At 45.1% G+C, this 16,240-nt stretch overlaps 2 protein-coding genes across 8 annotated transcripts in view; both read right to left on the bottom strand.

Moving 5' to 3' along the window:
• CEMIP (cell migration inducing hyaluronidase 1) overlaps positions 1-16,240 on the bottom strand; it is a 101,107-nt gene that overhangs the window by 50,953 nt on the left and 33,914 nt on the right. The window lies entirely within an intron of this gene.
• Positions 6,024-16,240, bottom strand: part of LOC144246952 (uncharacterized) — a 42,908-nt gene continuing 32,691 nt past the window's right edge. For 2 of the 6 annotated variants that reach the window (XR_013340672.1, XR_013340673.1), the window contains 2 exons: positions 9,766-9,926; positions 6,024-7,987 (listed from right to left, as the gene is read on the bottom strand). Coding sequence is in view for 1 of the 6 variants with exons in the window: in XM_077785913.1 (XP_077642039.1) it covers positions 6,347-6,371; positions 9,766-9,926; positions 12,128-12,229 (288 nt within the window). In the remaining 5 variants the exon portion in view is untranslated. Of the gene's footprint in view, positions 7,988-9,765; positions 9,927-12,127; positions 12,230-16,240 lie in introns of those variants that run through there. The other 4 variants (XR_013340674.1, XM_077785913.1, XR_013340675.1 and 1 more) reach the window with 4 other exon arrangements.

The following is a 16,240-nucleotide window of genomic DNA, read 5'->3' on the forward strand; positions in this document are numbered from 1 at the left end:
ACCCACTGAAAAACAATTCCGGGGTACCCCAATTTCTTTAGGGCAACAACAAATGTTATTTTTCATTTGTCACTTGTTAAACAACAACAAAAACAACAACAAAAAACACAAGAAAAGGAATGGAAGAAACCAGGATTTATTCTGGAGCAAATTTTGTAGTGTGTATGTAAAACACATCTGTACTGTTCATAAAGGTGCCACAGCTCAAAGTACAATGATAGGTTCAAAACACATGATTGCAGTAAAAATAGCACTAGGACCAGATTTTACAGGAAATATTTTGCCAGGGAAATGTTTGTTTGCTTTGGTATAGTGTATTTGACAGCCCTGAGCTCTGGAAACAGCATAGACTCAGGGTTTGGTGGAGCCTGTCAGGTGCTGAAATGCTGTTACAGAGCAGTGGAAGAGAGGAATGCACTTAGCAATGCTATAACTTTGAATGATATACATTATCAGAGAGCAGTGCTGTCGCCATGGAATTTGTGCCAGAACCAGGCTGCACGTGTCTGACATTTTAACAGCATTAACCATCAACTTTGGATAAGCCAGAGCTCTTTCAAAGAAACATTATTAGAGGTACACCCAGAGTACAGCAGTCACCATTAAAATGCCAGGATTTATTAGTGATTATTACACAGCCTGATCTGCAGAGCCAGTCATTAGGCTGTGCTGTAGCGAGCCAGGAAGAACTAAACAAGAGGTAATACCACAGGATGGTCATTGCAGATAAACAGCATTGCTCAGAGTGTGGACACCACTGTGTGTTAGTGCTCCATAAAGCCAGATTCCATCCAGTGAGGTTTTGGTCATAAAATATGCTCAGATGATAAAAGAGTTCACAGGAATAAAAAGAAGGGACTGTTTTTTTGACAGTGGCATGCATTTACTCTCCTATTACTGTGTAGGTAGCAAATAAATGTTTTTGTTCTGGCCCATTAAAAGCTCAAAGGAGCTTTTTTTGAAACCTTGCCTCTGACACAGACCTGTAGCAAACTGGTAGGAAACTACATCAAGAAATTTGTCAGCCTTTGCTTTCTTTAGAGCCAGAAACAGCACAGTACTTACCATCAGTTTGTGCAAAACGGCTTCTGATTTTATATCCCCTGTTGCTCACCAGGGACTGCTTCCCTGATTGTATCCATCTTCATCAGCAGAGATCAAAACAAGCAATCAGACACTGGGAAGACATGGCATTTTCAGAGGCATCAGCTGCGTGCCAGGGCTTCGATGTTTCCACAGTGTCTGATGTGCCCCAGTCCAAGGAATATCCTGCTTATTTTGTGACTGAGGGAGGGTGTTTGATTTGCACCGAGCCCGAGTTCATTGCAGTGTTAGTATACTGGCACTTGGGTTGGAAAGGCTGGGAGTCAAGAGAGCCAAGAGGATCTGACTCCTCTGATTCAGCTCTGACTAACACGGGGCTGGAAAAATGCTGCTCGGAGGATAATCTCAGGAATTTTCCTTCTGAACCTCCCAATTCAGCATCTTTCCCAAATACTGGGTGCAAGCAGTGGCATGTTGGTTTGATTGTTCAGTATAAGAGGAGGAAGGTAGTGACTCTCCTGGTGCCTGTGGTGCTGCAGCAGGCTCAGGAGCAGTTATCTCCTGCCAGCACCACTTCCCTGGCTCAGCCCCGGGAGCCCAGGGGATACAGCCACGCATCCTTGAACAGGCGCCACGCACTGACTCCAGCTCTGATGTAACCACCAGTGTCAACAATCCCCCTGCAGACTCGGGCTCTCAGAGCACAAGGGCCATGCAAGTGGCTGCCCAAGCCTCACATCTCCAGCCTTTCTCAAATACCATCTGGGACTTCTCTCTTGGGTGAGAAAAGCTTTTATGTCTAGCCATTAAAAGCTGCCTGGCAATGGCAAGTGGGACTCATATCCTTGGATCTGGCAAGGCAGACTCTCTGAAATGATTCCCAGCTGCTGAACCTTTCCAAAAAAGTGAACAATAGTAGCAGACAATGCTAAAAGTAGATGCAGGAAGCCATTAGTCCTCAGCTGGCTGCTACTGCAGGTGTCAGCAGCGATGCTGTACTAGAAAGCACACTGCAGACAGGAATCCCTCTCTGCCGCCCTTCCCACGGGTTTGTGCTGGAGGCAACACACTGAGGACAATTCTGAGAACAAAATGGTGAAGAAATACTCTGAGGAAGCTGGATCCTCACGGGTATCGTGGTGGGGTCACACAGACACCTGAATCAGAAGGGTCAGAGCGGAGCTTTCCAGGGAGGCACCGCCAGTCATTCAGAGATACACACTGTGACTCGCCCCCTTGCACAACTCCGGAGCAGCCACCCAAACCTGGCAACAACATTTTTTAAAGTTACTCCCAATACTGGGTGTTTAGAAGACTGGCTTGACACTCAGAGGATGCACGTTCAGCATCTGCTGGAAACAGCTCCTTTCAGTACATCAAGCGCGGCATAATGGGATCATTCAGAAACCATTAAAAATGAGGCAAGGACTGGAAAAAAGCAGCAGCTGCCTGATCTCTCCTGAAAAAGATGTCAAACAGGGCAGCAAACCATGTGGCTCCTGTTGCTGCTACTGCCCAGTGAAGGAGACCACCAACCTGCATGGGGGCAAAGTGAGGACCTGGCACCATCCCCAGAGAACAGGGAAAGCTCACAGGGAAAAGGAGACCTTTAGCCTGATGGAAGTGAACTCAGCAGACACTAAAGTACCCCAGGGGCCCCCTGGAATGGAAGATGCTCTCAGAGAGCCTGAGGGGTCTGTGGTGCACCAAGCCCAGCCCCTCCCACAGCCACTGCTGGTGCTGAGGGTGCAGCAGTTTCTGGTCTGGAGCCTTGCTGCATCTTTCCTCATGCATATGCAAGGAGGCCAACATCGATTTGGAAGCTGATCCTGAGAGAGGGAGGAGCTGTTTAATTAACACCTCTGCTCCCTTCTTGCTGACACTGCATGGCAGCAGGTCCCCTCGCCCTGCTCATGGAATTTTGCATTTTAGCCCCAGCTGGGAAGATGGATTTGAGGTGCACTTTTGATTTTCTGACCTGAGAACATGCCAGCCCTTGCTACAGTGACATACAGAGGGGATTTTCACACACCCAGCCACAGGCACAGCTAAAGCCTTCCGAAAATAAACACACAAATTTCTGGGGCTTGCTAATGGAAATGCTGTTCAGTCCCAGTGCATGGCAGCAGCATAGCTCCCTCTGCTCCACATCTTTTCCTTGTGCTTGCCACCCACACATCAGCTGCTCGTTTTTACTAGCAAGAGGAGGAGGATTAAACTCAGGAACAGACTTTAATTCTCAATGAATCAATACTGGAGTCAAAAGCAACATTCTGACTGTTTTCCCAGTGAGCCTTGGTTTCTTATAAATTTGTCTAATAACTTTCCCCACAAGAAGGTTCTGCTCATATATTCTACATAAACATCACTGCAAATTCCTTGGTTCCTGATGTCCATAAAAATAGATTCTGAATGAGGAGCAGGAGAGAGAGGAAATTTTTACATTGAATAAATTGAAGAAAACTAAGGTGTTTGCTAATTTGTTGTAATATTGGCAAACTATTTTGAGATAGAAATAAAAGGGGGGAAATAGGGGTTTTAAAGCTATGCTTTTTTGAAGAATTTACTTTTTTTCTTTTTTTTTCCAGAGGCTTACAGACTTCGAAGAGGAAAGGAAGCAATTTTTGGCTCTGTTTAAACAAAATCATTTGCAATTCCCATCACTCCACCCATCCGAGGCTGACTCCCAGTTTCACTTGCTTTTCACTGAATTAAACCCTCCTCCAGCACATGAAGTTTTCAAAGCATCACAGGAGTGGGAAGCTGAGCCCCGTTTGCTGAGGCTCAGGGTGCACTGACCCCAAGCTCGTGCTTCCAGGGGATGCCAGAGCCATGGAGAAATGCTCTGGGGATGAGCAGAATGGCCACACACCCTGAATGCGCCCTGGGGATGTGCTGGGCACACCTGGATTAGTCCACGAGGACATGCACAGCCCCCATGGGCTTCAGCACACGGGTGGGTATCCTGAGGAAATCCCAGGAGGAGCAGGGCAGCTTCCTCCAAACACAACCCCCATGCAGCACTTACCCCACAGCTTCATTCCCACGGGCTCCTGGTGTGTGCCAGGCCAGCAGCAGCCTTTGGAAACATCCCCTGGATGTGTCCCAGCAGTCCCTGGAGGAACAGTACCCTCTGCAGAGCGTCCTGCTTAGAGGGCTCTTTTCCCTCCCAAGGTAAGGAGAGTGAGTGCTATGGCTGAACAGGATCACAGCATCCTGAACCCTCTTCAAACTGCTGCTTTTAACTACCCGAATAACTGCATCAGGATGTAAATATTTTTCTTTTTGCTTTTGTGGTACTTCACTGTTTGCATCTGGCTCGCCACGACTCCACGCCTTCCCCTCCAGGACATTTGCCATTTGCTCTCCTTCAGGGAGGAGAAATAGAGATTTTTCAGAGGTTTAGGCACATTCCTCTCCTTCCTTCACCAGCTCTTCCTTTGCCAATTGTTTAGTCTCAGCCTGGGGTTAGAGCTCTGCAAATTTTTATTGGGATCCAGGGTCTGGACATGTCACAGATTATCAAATAAATCTCCAAGAAGCTAAAAGCTTGCTCTGTAAGTACTTGTTCCAGTGCTGGGCTTATGTTTATGAGCCAAAAACATCTTGCTTTTTCCCCCCGTACACCATCAGAAATCATAACAATTAATTATTAATTGGAGTTCCAAAGGACTTCAGGGATCTCCCTAGAGGGTCAGTTCCAGCTGCTCAGGCTATTGTACCATTCTCATCCCCATGATGTCCCATACAGCATGATTTATCTTACCTTTACTGGGCAGCATCACTGATTTCTTCACACTTTCAGGCAAGCCAGCACCTCTTCCCCAGCCAGACCCAACTCTCACTTCTCCCACCTGGGTGGGGATGGAGCCAGGGTTTCCTTTTCTGCTTGTAAACCTTCTGGGTGTCCTCTCACCCCCCTTGCAGGGACCAGGGGCAGAATGGGTGTGATGGAGGCAAGTGCCCCATCCAAGGCACTCGGGCCCCACTCCAAGGCACAGGGAGCCGGCCGGCGCGTGGATGCCAGAGCAACTCCCTCACCAGGGAGCAAAAGTCTGGCCAACAAAACAATAACCTTTCCTTGTAGCAACTTGTTTGGCCATTGCTGAGAATTCCAGAGAAACAAAAGGACATCAGTTACACAACCTTCACCTACCTGTTTGAACAGCTCATGTTATTCAGTGACAGGGGTGGCATGAAATCGCCTGTCCCTTCACTGTTGTCACCAAGTAGCATCACGTTCAAACCCAAGTGACTCCTTTATCATTTCAGGGCCACTTTGTGCTTAGCTGCAGTCAGTGAGGCTATCAGGTTTTTCTCACTTTGCATGTAAACCTCTATATTTGTGTTTACTTCAACAGCTGCAGCATAAACAGAAAGCAAAGAGAATTAACCACTAATACTGACTATATATCAGTCCTCAATGGGAGCTGAAGGGGATACAGCATTGCCTGAAAGGAACGCAAGACTTTACTCTAAGCAGCACATACTTTATCCTGGGTTTTATTCCTCTAGGTCCTCAATTAAGTGTTCACATCAGGTAGACAAACATCATTTGACTAGTCATTAACTTCAGACAGAAACACATTTATAACTCCTCCTTGTGCTCAGTTTGACTAAAGACATTGTCATGAGATCCCTGCACACTGACCAAGCAGAGGTTGCTGAGTTCACCTAAGATGCCACAGCAGATGGACACCTTTTTTAAAAAGCAGACATTAATGGAAAAAAGTAGGAATGAAGGGAGAATTCCCTACCTTTGCATAAGTTCACGTTTCCCTGGAATTGCTAAATTTCCACGCCAAATTTTATTTGTAGCCCCACAGTTACCACAGAGCAGCTCTAACCTTTAAAACTTACCTTTTAATACCAGATCACAGATGTGTTGAAACACTTCCCCTGGGGAAGGGCAGCCCACAGTCTGTTCCTGTTCTGCTCTGTAAGGCACTGATGGAAAAATAAAGCTCTACCACAGAGGGTAAGGTGAGAATATGTTTATTGGTTATACAATATACAAGTGAACACTATCAGTTTGGTACAATCTAGTCAGAACAGCAGGTTTTGGTGGTGGTGGTGCTGGGCTCTGCCTGGCTGGTGCTCCCCAGCAGTGCCCCAGGGCACCCCAGCCTTTGCAGGGATGTGCTCCAAGCAGATCTGAGAAAAAGCAAATTTTAGTGGCTCAACAGTATTGTCAGGACACTGATATTCTTTAAGCTTCAAGGGAACATAATGCTGAAGAGAAGCAGCTTTCTGATAACCAGCATGATTAAAGACTTTAATCCAGGATGGTTTGGCTTGTCCTTTATAGCCAAGCCTGGCAAAACTCCCTGAAAAACAGACACAAGGAGAGAAGTGACCCTCTGGGTGTGGCAGTTACCAGCAGCACAGCCTGGACACACATCATGGACATTTCTTAGCCCTTCTTTAATTTCTTGAATTAAAATTACAGAACATACAGGAGAGAGAAGGGAATGGAAGTGGGAATGGGCCTCACTGAAACTGTAAACTTGTTGCGTCATGGATCTGCTGGTATTTCAACAAGCTAAACCAGGTACCCAGATGTCAGTTAGCAGGAATATTGTTTTACTCTTTATTTTTAAATAAAACTGGTACTTCTACTTATTTAACTACGTGAAAATGGTTAGACACTTTGAATCCTTCTTTTATTAGTTTGCATCTGGTTCATCCTGTTATGCCTTAACTATGCCTCATGTCAACTCTGCTCTGGTCCTCTGCTGTCCTAAAGTACAAAGGCATTATGTATTCTTCCATTTTAATAATAATGTCTTGTGTTTATATTATGCTTTTCATTGCAAAGACTCCCAAGGCTATTTGCAGCTGGCTGGGTCGAGACTATTCCTGTAAACACTTCTAATTTAAATAAGGTTTTGAAAAACCAGGAAACAAGACCCTAAATCCTGATCCCACTGGGGTCAAGAGGATTGGTTTGTTTTTTTTTTTTTTTGCATTATCCCTGGCAAAAGCAATGTGTGCTTGGGAGAAATGCTCCAGCCTGCCCTGAAATGCAGCCCCCCCAGCACAGAGCAGTCCTGGAGCTGTGAAGTCAAATAGTCCAAATACCTGAACCAGCAGGAGGAGGCTCATGGAGCAGAACATGATTACCCAGACTGGAAATCAGGGCAGGCACATGAGTGAACACCCTTGCCCTTAGGAAAGGCAAAACAGGGGCAGCTTGTGATCAGCCAGCAGCAGCTCAGTCCCCCTGCCAGCCCCCAGCATCCCACCAGCATCAGGGCCAGGACAAGCCCCCAGCCAGAGTCCCCAGGATGGTGCTGACCCTGCCTGCTGCTTTTTGTGCCCCTGGAGCAGTCGGGGCAGGAGGCTGAAACAAGCTCCCAAAACAGCCAAGAGGATGGCACAGGTGGTTCAGGGAACAAAGTTTGGCAAAACAAACAAACAAACAAAAAATATTCATTTTTAATAAAAAAATTCCTTTCAAAAGTATTCAGAGCTTTGATGAAAGACTGAAACAATAAAGTTTCAGGACAAAAACAGAAAAGAAAACCTCAAACTTTTGCTTTTCAAAGGAGGAAAGAAAAGGCAGCTTCTCAGGAATCAAACCTACTGAAATGAAATCACTGCCTGTACTGCAAATACTCTTTTGTCCCCTTCTGGATGGTCATAGCAATGAACTCTGAAATTTCAACCAGAAATTGATATGAATTTCAGTAAAGCAGTGGGGAAAAGGTCCCCAGCCTCCTGCAACCCGCTCTCCTCCTCCATACCAAAAAATAAGAAGCTGGAAATACAGTCAATTTTCCATCAGATCTCTCCATGAGGACTGCATAAAGTTAGGTGGCTGTTTTCTTGACTTCCCTATCACTCACTCACATTATTCATCCAAACCTGGAATCAATAGCCTCTAGTTTTCCAGTAGGAAACCCAGCATGGATTTTCTGGACCAATGATACCAATGGATTTCCTGCAGCAATACAAGGTAAAATTATAATAAGGACTCTCCCAAACTGTTGATTTCAACATCCTTCTATCCAAAACAATAAATAGCTCTTATTTCACTGCAGACTGTTTTCTTTTTCATCAGCTTTTCAGGTTATGATTGTTTGATTGCTTTGCCTCACAAAGCAGTGGAACTTTTGAGATGGAATTTTTTTTTTTTTTTTTTTTTTTAGAAAACCAAGCTCTTTTTAGAATGGAAAATTTGCAGCAACTTCTCACCATCCCTAAGCCAAGAGGTTTTCACTGGGTTACACTGGCATATTGTGGTGGGACATATATTGATAACCACTGTATAACTGCATGTACATTTTTGGATAGGATACACACCAGCAATTCTTCTGTGCTTTCCAACTAATTAAAAGCCAAAGAAACATGAAAAACAATAAAAATACAAAGAAACATGGTAGAATAAATACATTTACCTCCTTTGTGGAAGATAATAGGCTTTGGTGAATCTAACCTGGCAAAAACTGACATTTCAGACATGCCCAGCATGTCTGTGATATTTCTAGAGCACACAAGGAAAAGTGATATGAAAAGAACAGTAATTACTGCATGATTGCAAAATATTTCTTCAGTAAGGATCCTCAAGACCTTTAAGCTCCAATACAGAAAAGTATGTAGGAGCATGCTTGACTTTAAGAACACCTAAATCTCCTTAATTTCAATCCCATGTAAACTCTCCCAAGTTTAAACTTCCATTTAAATGGTCCTAGATTAAACCTGTGCTTCACATGGAATCAAATCAAGAAAAATAACTGTGAGTGCATCCCTGCCTTGTGGGAGTGATGAGACTCTGAAACCATCTACATCCTGGCTCTGATTCTCAGTCAATCTTCAATCTGCCTTTGGTCCCCACAGGTGTCCTTTCAGCCCCCAGTGAGTTGTACCTGCAGGCACAAGGGGTCACATTTGGCTGACTGCCTCATTGCAAAATCTTACCAGGAAAACAGTCTGAATGTACAGACATTGCATGGATACGTGTCCCTTCGTGCACATCTGTACACACTCATGTGCAGAAATGCAGATGTAATAACTCAGGAGAGTTCAAATCTTTGGCCATGAACTGCTCAGAAATGCCTTGGACTGAAAGTCTGTTTTCTGGTTACTTGGCCTGCTTCTACCAGCAGCCAAGAATATATCCATCCCTCTGTTGTTCCATTTTTATGTGGCAGCACATGAAACCACAAGGAATGTGGGACAGACACAAACAGAGATGGTCCAGACCATTGCCAGGACCCACACAAGCTAGGAGAGCCAGCAGGCAGGCAGGACTAGTCATTGGCTCACCCAAGAAAAGTCCCACTGGAAAATCTGGCACACCTATGGTTTTCATTTGTCACAAGAGGCAAAAACAATCAGTAAGAATAAACAGAAATGGATTTGTTTCCAAAATGGAAAACTGAATCACTGGCTACCAGGAGGTGGCTGGGCATGGGGATGGGTGCACAGGATTGCAAGTGTCATTGCAAGGACCTTATCTCCTCCATGCTGGAAAATGACTGGCTTATTTAGAAGAAATTGCCAGTATCCTAGAAAACCTGTTTCTGTCTGCTCTAATCTGTACAATCCTAGAAGAGAAATTCTGCTCCTCTTATCTGGCTGATGCTTGGAATTTGTACATTTTAATTCGTGTCAGATTTCTTCAGAGCCCAGGTTAGGTTATGAAATGACATCATTTTCCTTTCTTTGTCTATCAGCCACAGGTTCCTACATGAAGTGGATTCTCAGCAGTTTTCTTACCTCTCTTTTATGGATGTTTGAACATAATCAGTTACTGCACAGGCAGGGTTTTCACTGGTAACTGTGTCAAAGTGCTGCCTACCCATGACTGCTCCTGCACATGCATCCAGCACCACGAAGAATATCCCAGTGCTGGTGAACAGGACCGCTGTGCCATTTACCTGCAATGACAAAAACAGAGGTAGGCTAATGGAGGCAGGCTGAGGAACCTTAGACTATGATCCTACTCCTCCATAAGGGAGTTACAAGCAAGGAAAATATCTACATTTTAAAAATACCCATAATTTTAAATGGATCACGGGTACAGATGAAGTGACATCATTGATTGTTGGTCAGTGGAAGGAGGAAGCAAAACCCCTTCTCAAAGGGGTACAAAACCATGAGCAATGAGGTCATCAGCATCTTCTGTGGGTTAGTAAGACACATATAGGAAGCCAAGAATCCTGAGAGTAAAATGCTTAGTTCAGCCTTAAACAGTTTCCTTTCATGTGGGGAAAATTACTGACACTGGGCAAAGCAGATTTACCCGTGGAGCAAGGGAGAGGTGCTGAGACAGCAGACAGGGGAATAGAAATTGCATGTGCGTTTTTTTCTTGTTGTTTTTCCCTGAAAATGTAAATATCCAAACCAAATTATTCCTTCTTGGAAGGCCTGTCCCAGTGCCTCAAAGAAGTTGTAAAAGTAGCTCTTGCTCTTCTCCTTTCCTACAGCAAGAACTCCTTCCCCAGGTTACACGTCTCAAGATGGGCCATGGTATTTACTTTCAGAAAGCCAAAAGCTCTCTGAGCAGCCTGGCACTGGTGTGTCCTCCCAGCATCTTGGGGACAGCCCATGCTGAGAGAACAGAACCTCCACCAAGGAGAGCAACTGCATAGCAGGGTCAGGCTGTCAGAACACCGAACCCAGGATACACAATTCTGCAATGTACACAGTTTTCCAAAGCCTGCAGGCACCAGGAAGCTCACATCCCATCAATCTGAAACATGTATGTCTCCTGGGAATATAAAGCTGGACTAAATGTGGGAGCCAAGTGTTAAAAAGGGACTTCTGTAAGATGTCAGAGGATGCTGAATGCAATATGGGGTCAAGGGTAAGGGAAACATGAATGTCCAGGCCATGGGTGGGCACAGGGGAGTGAGAAAGAGCAAACACAAAGTCTTTTCTGTCCTGGCTGTCTGACCATCCTAAGTGTGGGAAGTGTGTGAAAGTCTGGATGCAAGCACAGCAGAGAGCAACCACCCCAGCAAACAGACATGTGAGGCACTGCCAGGGGCAGCTGTGATGTGTGTCCTGTCCTGTCCTGTCCCATCTGCACACTGCAGACCCCTGAGGAGCCAGCACACAGCCCTGTGGGACAGAGAACACCACAGCCAGCTCACTCAGTTTTGGGAAAGTTTGGATCAGAAATTTAAAACATCTCTGACTTCTGCATTTCATTCAGCAAAACAAGAACAAAACATGTCCTTCTTCATTCTCCAAATTTTCTGTGCCTTTCAAGATTTAGGGTAAGAATCCCCCTTTAGGCACTAACCTTTACCATTTGCCTATACCAGCCTTTACCTCAGCTACATGTGTTGAAATTAAAACTTCCTTAGAAAAACAACACTTTGCATTAAAGCCTTAGAAAAGACAAAGAAGCTTTGAGGATTCCACACCTGTCCCACGAGTGCTGCACACACAGGTGTCTGTGCTTCACCATGGGCAGGATGCTGCCTCCATAACACCTGCTTGCTAATGGCTTTGAATGAATTTTTGACTAGCAAGAAGTCTTGGCTGCTCATATTCCTTAAGGATGCTGTACCAGCTTTGCTTGGCATTTGTTAGCATTAATTATAATTCAGTAGCATGCAGGCATGTAAGTCTTGGCAGTGTCCTTGCAAGAATTATTTCAGTCACCCTTCTCTGTCTAGACAGATATATAAGGCATGTGCAAGGACAATCTGACAGTTCCAAACCTCTTTAGTAGTGAAATATATTTATTTTTATCTTTTAGTGCAATGCCAGCAGAGAAAATCAGAAAAACAAACTTGTTTTTTCCCCTACATCCTTTGTAAACAATGGCTTGTAGTTTGCTCTTTCCTCCCCTTCCTCTACATTAGAGCAGTGGTGTTAATTCTTCTTCTGAGGTGCTAAAAGACCTTTTTTTTTTTTCCCTAAGAGCTCAAATCCTCATCTGAATAGAATACGAACTCCCAGTGACTTTAATTGAGTTAATTGTAAGGGAGAACAATGTACTTGCCCCTTCCAAGGGAACTTCCCATTTCCTTCTTCCAAGGATCAGCAAGATTTTGCAGTAACTTTCCTTGGAGATAAAGTTTTCTCTATCTAACCACTACTTCAAATGCAGTAAAACACAAAATACCTTAATGAATGCAGATGTAAAGTGGTTTTGTATGTCTGCCCTGCCAAGAGACTGGATCTGGATCCTTATGTACTCAGCTGAGGGTGTGCTGGTGATAGAAACCTGCAATTACACCAGAGACAGCCTTAAAAATTGGCTTGCTAACTGGTTTTCATCAGCAAGATGACACTGGGAATCAATACCCAGATATACATGATCCCAAAAGTAAGAATCCTTCACTCAAATTGTGATCCTCATTCACATTTAAGTGTTAGTTATCAGTATTTATAAAAGGATTGTTGCAATGCAGTTTGAGGGATCCTCTGACAAACACTCTGGCTTGTACTAATTGAGCATAGATTTCACATATTTTGCCTGCCTGTAAAATCAAGTGCAGATCTGTATGAGCCTGAGACAGTTCTGCAGGATTTAGAGTGGGGTGAATTTACAGAAAATGAGCAGAAAAACTGGCTCTAGGTTTCCAGTTATTCCTGTTAACCAGAATTACTTCCTGGTTTGAAACACAGCAGCAATTCTTTGGAATTGAAACTCATCTAAAATAAGCTCTCCCAAGAGTCCTTTTGTTCTGGTTTAAAAGAAAGAAGTGAGGGGGAGAGGTGCCATGTATGTGCACCCACATGCTTCTAGCTGAGCATTATCTTTGAGGCAATATTTGAACACAGCACAAAAGGCTGCAGAAAATCAGAGCAAAACCCTTCTCTCTACACAGGTTCCGTGATGCTGGGCAGATCCACATCTGGGAGCCCCCTGCAGCTGGGTCAGTCCTGCAGAGTCCCACACGCCCAGCAGTGGGACATGGGGTGCTGGGACATGAACATGGGTCCTGGGACATGGACACAGGGTGCTGGGACATGGACATGGGTGTTGGGACATAGACATGGGTGCTAGGACATGGACATGGGGTGCTGGGACATGGACACAAGGTGCTGGGACAGGGACATGGGTGCTGGGACATGGACATGGGTGCTGCGCAGCTGCTGGCCTCTCTGGGAAGGGGTTGGGGCCACAGCTCCAAGGGTGTGCCATGATTAAAATCCATCCACAGCCTTGCTGGAGCAGTAGCTGTGTTCTCTCCAAGCTCCACAGGCTCACAGGAGAACAAACTGGAGCAAGCAGAGGGCTCAGGGCCTCGTGTGCTTAGAGGAAAAACGGGGCACAGGCTGGAGCTGCACTCACTAAATTGCAGTACCCCTGACATTTCCCAGCATCACAAACAGCTCTGACAGTTCCACGTGGCACACGCATTGCCAAGTCCTGCAAGATCACAGGTGCAGCTCCCCTCTCCCCCTTTGGGGGCAAGCAGCATGTGGGGCACACCCCACCCTGGCCCCAGCAGCCCTGCTGCCCCCAGGCATGGTGACATCCCACAGAGGAGCAGCAGCTGTGCTGAGGCTGCTGTGCAGAGGGACACAGGTTTGCCTGGAGTTACCAGCATCAGCTCACTTCTCTGCAGAGCTCAGCCCAAGGCATGCATGACAGAAGCTCCAAGGCAGCCAGGGCTCCTGGCCTTTGGAGTTCATTTTTATTTCTTGCTGTTCCAAGTATGTGTTCAATCCTGTCCATTCTGCAATTCAGGCTCAGGAAATTATATAAACAGCTCAGTTCAGCTCCAGGATCAAAAATATAAATGAGCTTTACAGGGATTCTTCCTTCTATCTCTTTTAAAACTAAATAATTCTTTCTATTTGTCTGGAAGAGAGAATGAGTAAGCCTGGTTCCTTTCCAAGGATCCAGCATGTGGGGTTAAAAAAAGAAGGGGAAACATCCCACTCATTATGAAATAGTCTAAAAAACAACAACAGGAAAAGAAAAAAGCCAATCCCATAACTTCTGGACTCTGAAAGGCTAAAAAAAACCCCTGCTGAACTAAAGAGAAAACCAAAATGCTGATACTGCCAGAATTCAGTCAGGTTAGACCCATCAGTCTGCATGTGCCAGGTCCAGATGGCTGCTGGCAGCTCATGGCTCTTCCCCCACAGACCCACACGTGTGACCATTTTTCCTGCTGTTTAATAGTAAACAACATGTTTACAGAATTTGGGCAACCTTTTTTTTTTTTTTTTTTTTAAAAAAAAAGGAGGATTAATTACCAAATTGATGTTTCACAATTCCTGTGATGAGAGAGACCTGGCCATCATCAAGGAGCCTGGTGAGCAGGGAAGGCATTCCCAGATTTGATTGCTCATGTGTTATGGTTGAATGAATAAATATATCCCATCTTATTTTCAAATCTGGCATTTGTGGATTGATTCCTGAAGCAGTTACTTAGTCAGGTGAAACATCATGGGACTCATGGTTAAACCACAAAACACTTTTTTCCTGCCCATTTTAGCTGACAGAGAAACACAGTTTCGTAATCTGTTTTTTTAACCAAAGGTGTCCTCAAGTCTCACAAAGACAGTGCAAGAGTTTCAGGAGTCTTCATGCCTTCAAAATAAGAGATGTGCTTCGGTGCTCACCTTTTTTCACAAAATCTGATTTTTAGAATGGGGTTATTTTAGAAATCTCTTTTTGTGGGCATATGAAGAGGTTGAAGCTTCACAAACTGTCTCAGTGCCGGTCATGAGAGGGGTTTTTCTCATGGCCCTTTGGGGTACAATGAGTTTAAACAAATATTTACACCCTGCCCACACCTGCAGCAATCTAAGCAGCAGGGCTGCACAAGGAGCCCAGCCTAGAAGTCAGCCCTTTTCTGAGCAGCACTGCAAACCTCAGACCTACCCCGGGTACTCCAGCCTGGAAAACCTTTTTGGCCTGAAATCAGGAAGGAGAGCATGCAAGGCAGACAGACCTGAATTTTAACTATGAGAAAGAGAAAGGAGGTGCTGGGGTAAGAAAAAACCCCAAGGGCTTGCTGCCCACCCAGGGCACAGCAGGGCTCACGCCAGGGCTCTGTTGGGTGGAAGATCCAAGAAATCCAACAGACCCAACAGATCCAACAGATCCAACAGACCCAACAGATCCAATAGATCCAACAGACCCAACAGACCCAACAGATCCAACAGATCCAACAGATCCAACAGCTCACCAGTTCCATGTGCAGGATGCTGGGCACTGTCTCTGTCCCTCACTGGGACACATGCCACCACCTGGAAAACAACTTCCCTGGGATAGCAGAGGGTGACACGCAGCCAGTCTCCTCTGTCAGCAAAAAGGGCAGGCAGGGGCAAAGGGAAAAAATGCACTTAAGGGCTCGAGTACAAGAGAGATGGTCTGTAGCCAAGAGTACAGACTTCAAGGGAAAACAAAGAAATGTCCTTTGAGGTTCTCTTTCTGCTCTAAAAAAACACAACAAATCCTCAAAGCCAAAGAAAATCGGATTTTTTTTGCTTTGTCTGGAAACAACGGCTGCTTATTACAGAGGTCTGATCCAGGGACCCCAGCTGACCTCCGAGAACTTGGAGTCAGGTGCCAGGATGGCTTAAAACCAGGGATTTTCTCTTCCTTGCCCCGTAAGGCTGAGGTACAGCCAGTCACATACCCACTCGTGTCTCCTGAGGCTGCTGCAGGAGAGGGAACCAGCATCCAGCAGACATTTCACCGGGGGCACAGATTCAGGAATCAGAAAGTAATCTCCAACTTGAACCAGAGCCACAGTCTAAAGAGACCTGCTTCCTCCACTTTACAGCAAAGTTTATTATTATGGTTTCCATTTTCTCCCTGGCTGTTTCTTCAATGTCAGTTTAGAATAACTAAGGATAAAGTTAAATCATCTTTTAACTCCTGTTTCCCCAGATTTGGGCTTACACATTTACAAAATAATTGCCCCTATGTCTTTCCTTCATCCTGTGGTTCCTATTGCCTCCCTTTTAGAGAAAAAAATGCTCCAACTAGAAACCTTTGGTACAAGACTCAGAGCCAAAGCTGCAGATACAATACAATTCTTATATTGATAGAAAGGATCTCCCAAAAAAGACCCCAGCACCCATTCCTGTCTGTGAGAGGCACTTGTGCTGTACAACGCAGAAAGCCACATCAAGTTTACACTTGAAAATAAAAACTAAACAGCAAGATAATTAGCTTTTTGTTTTTTTTATTCCTTTCTCCCCTCTTAAGTGGCTCAGCATGTAACACCAAGATGCCTGAACCATGGTTTGCTTTCCTTGAGTCACT

Source organism: Lonchura striata, chromosome 11 (assembly GCF_046129695.1).
Source record: "Lonchura striata isolate bLonStr1 chromosome 11, bLonStr1.mat, whole genome shotgun sequence".
NCBI classification, from domain to species: Eukaryota; Metazoa; Chordata; class Aves; order Passeriformes; family Estrildidae; genus Lonchura; species Lonchura striata.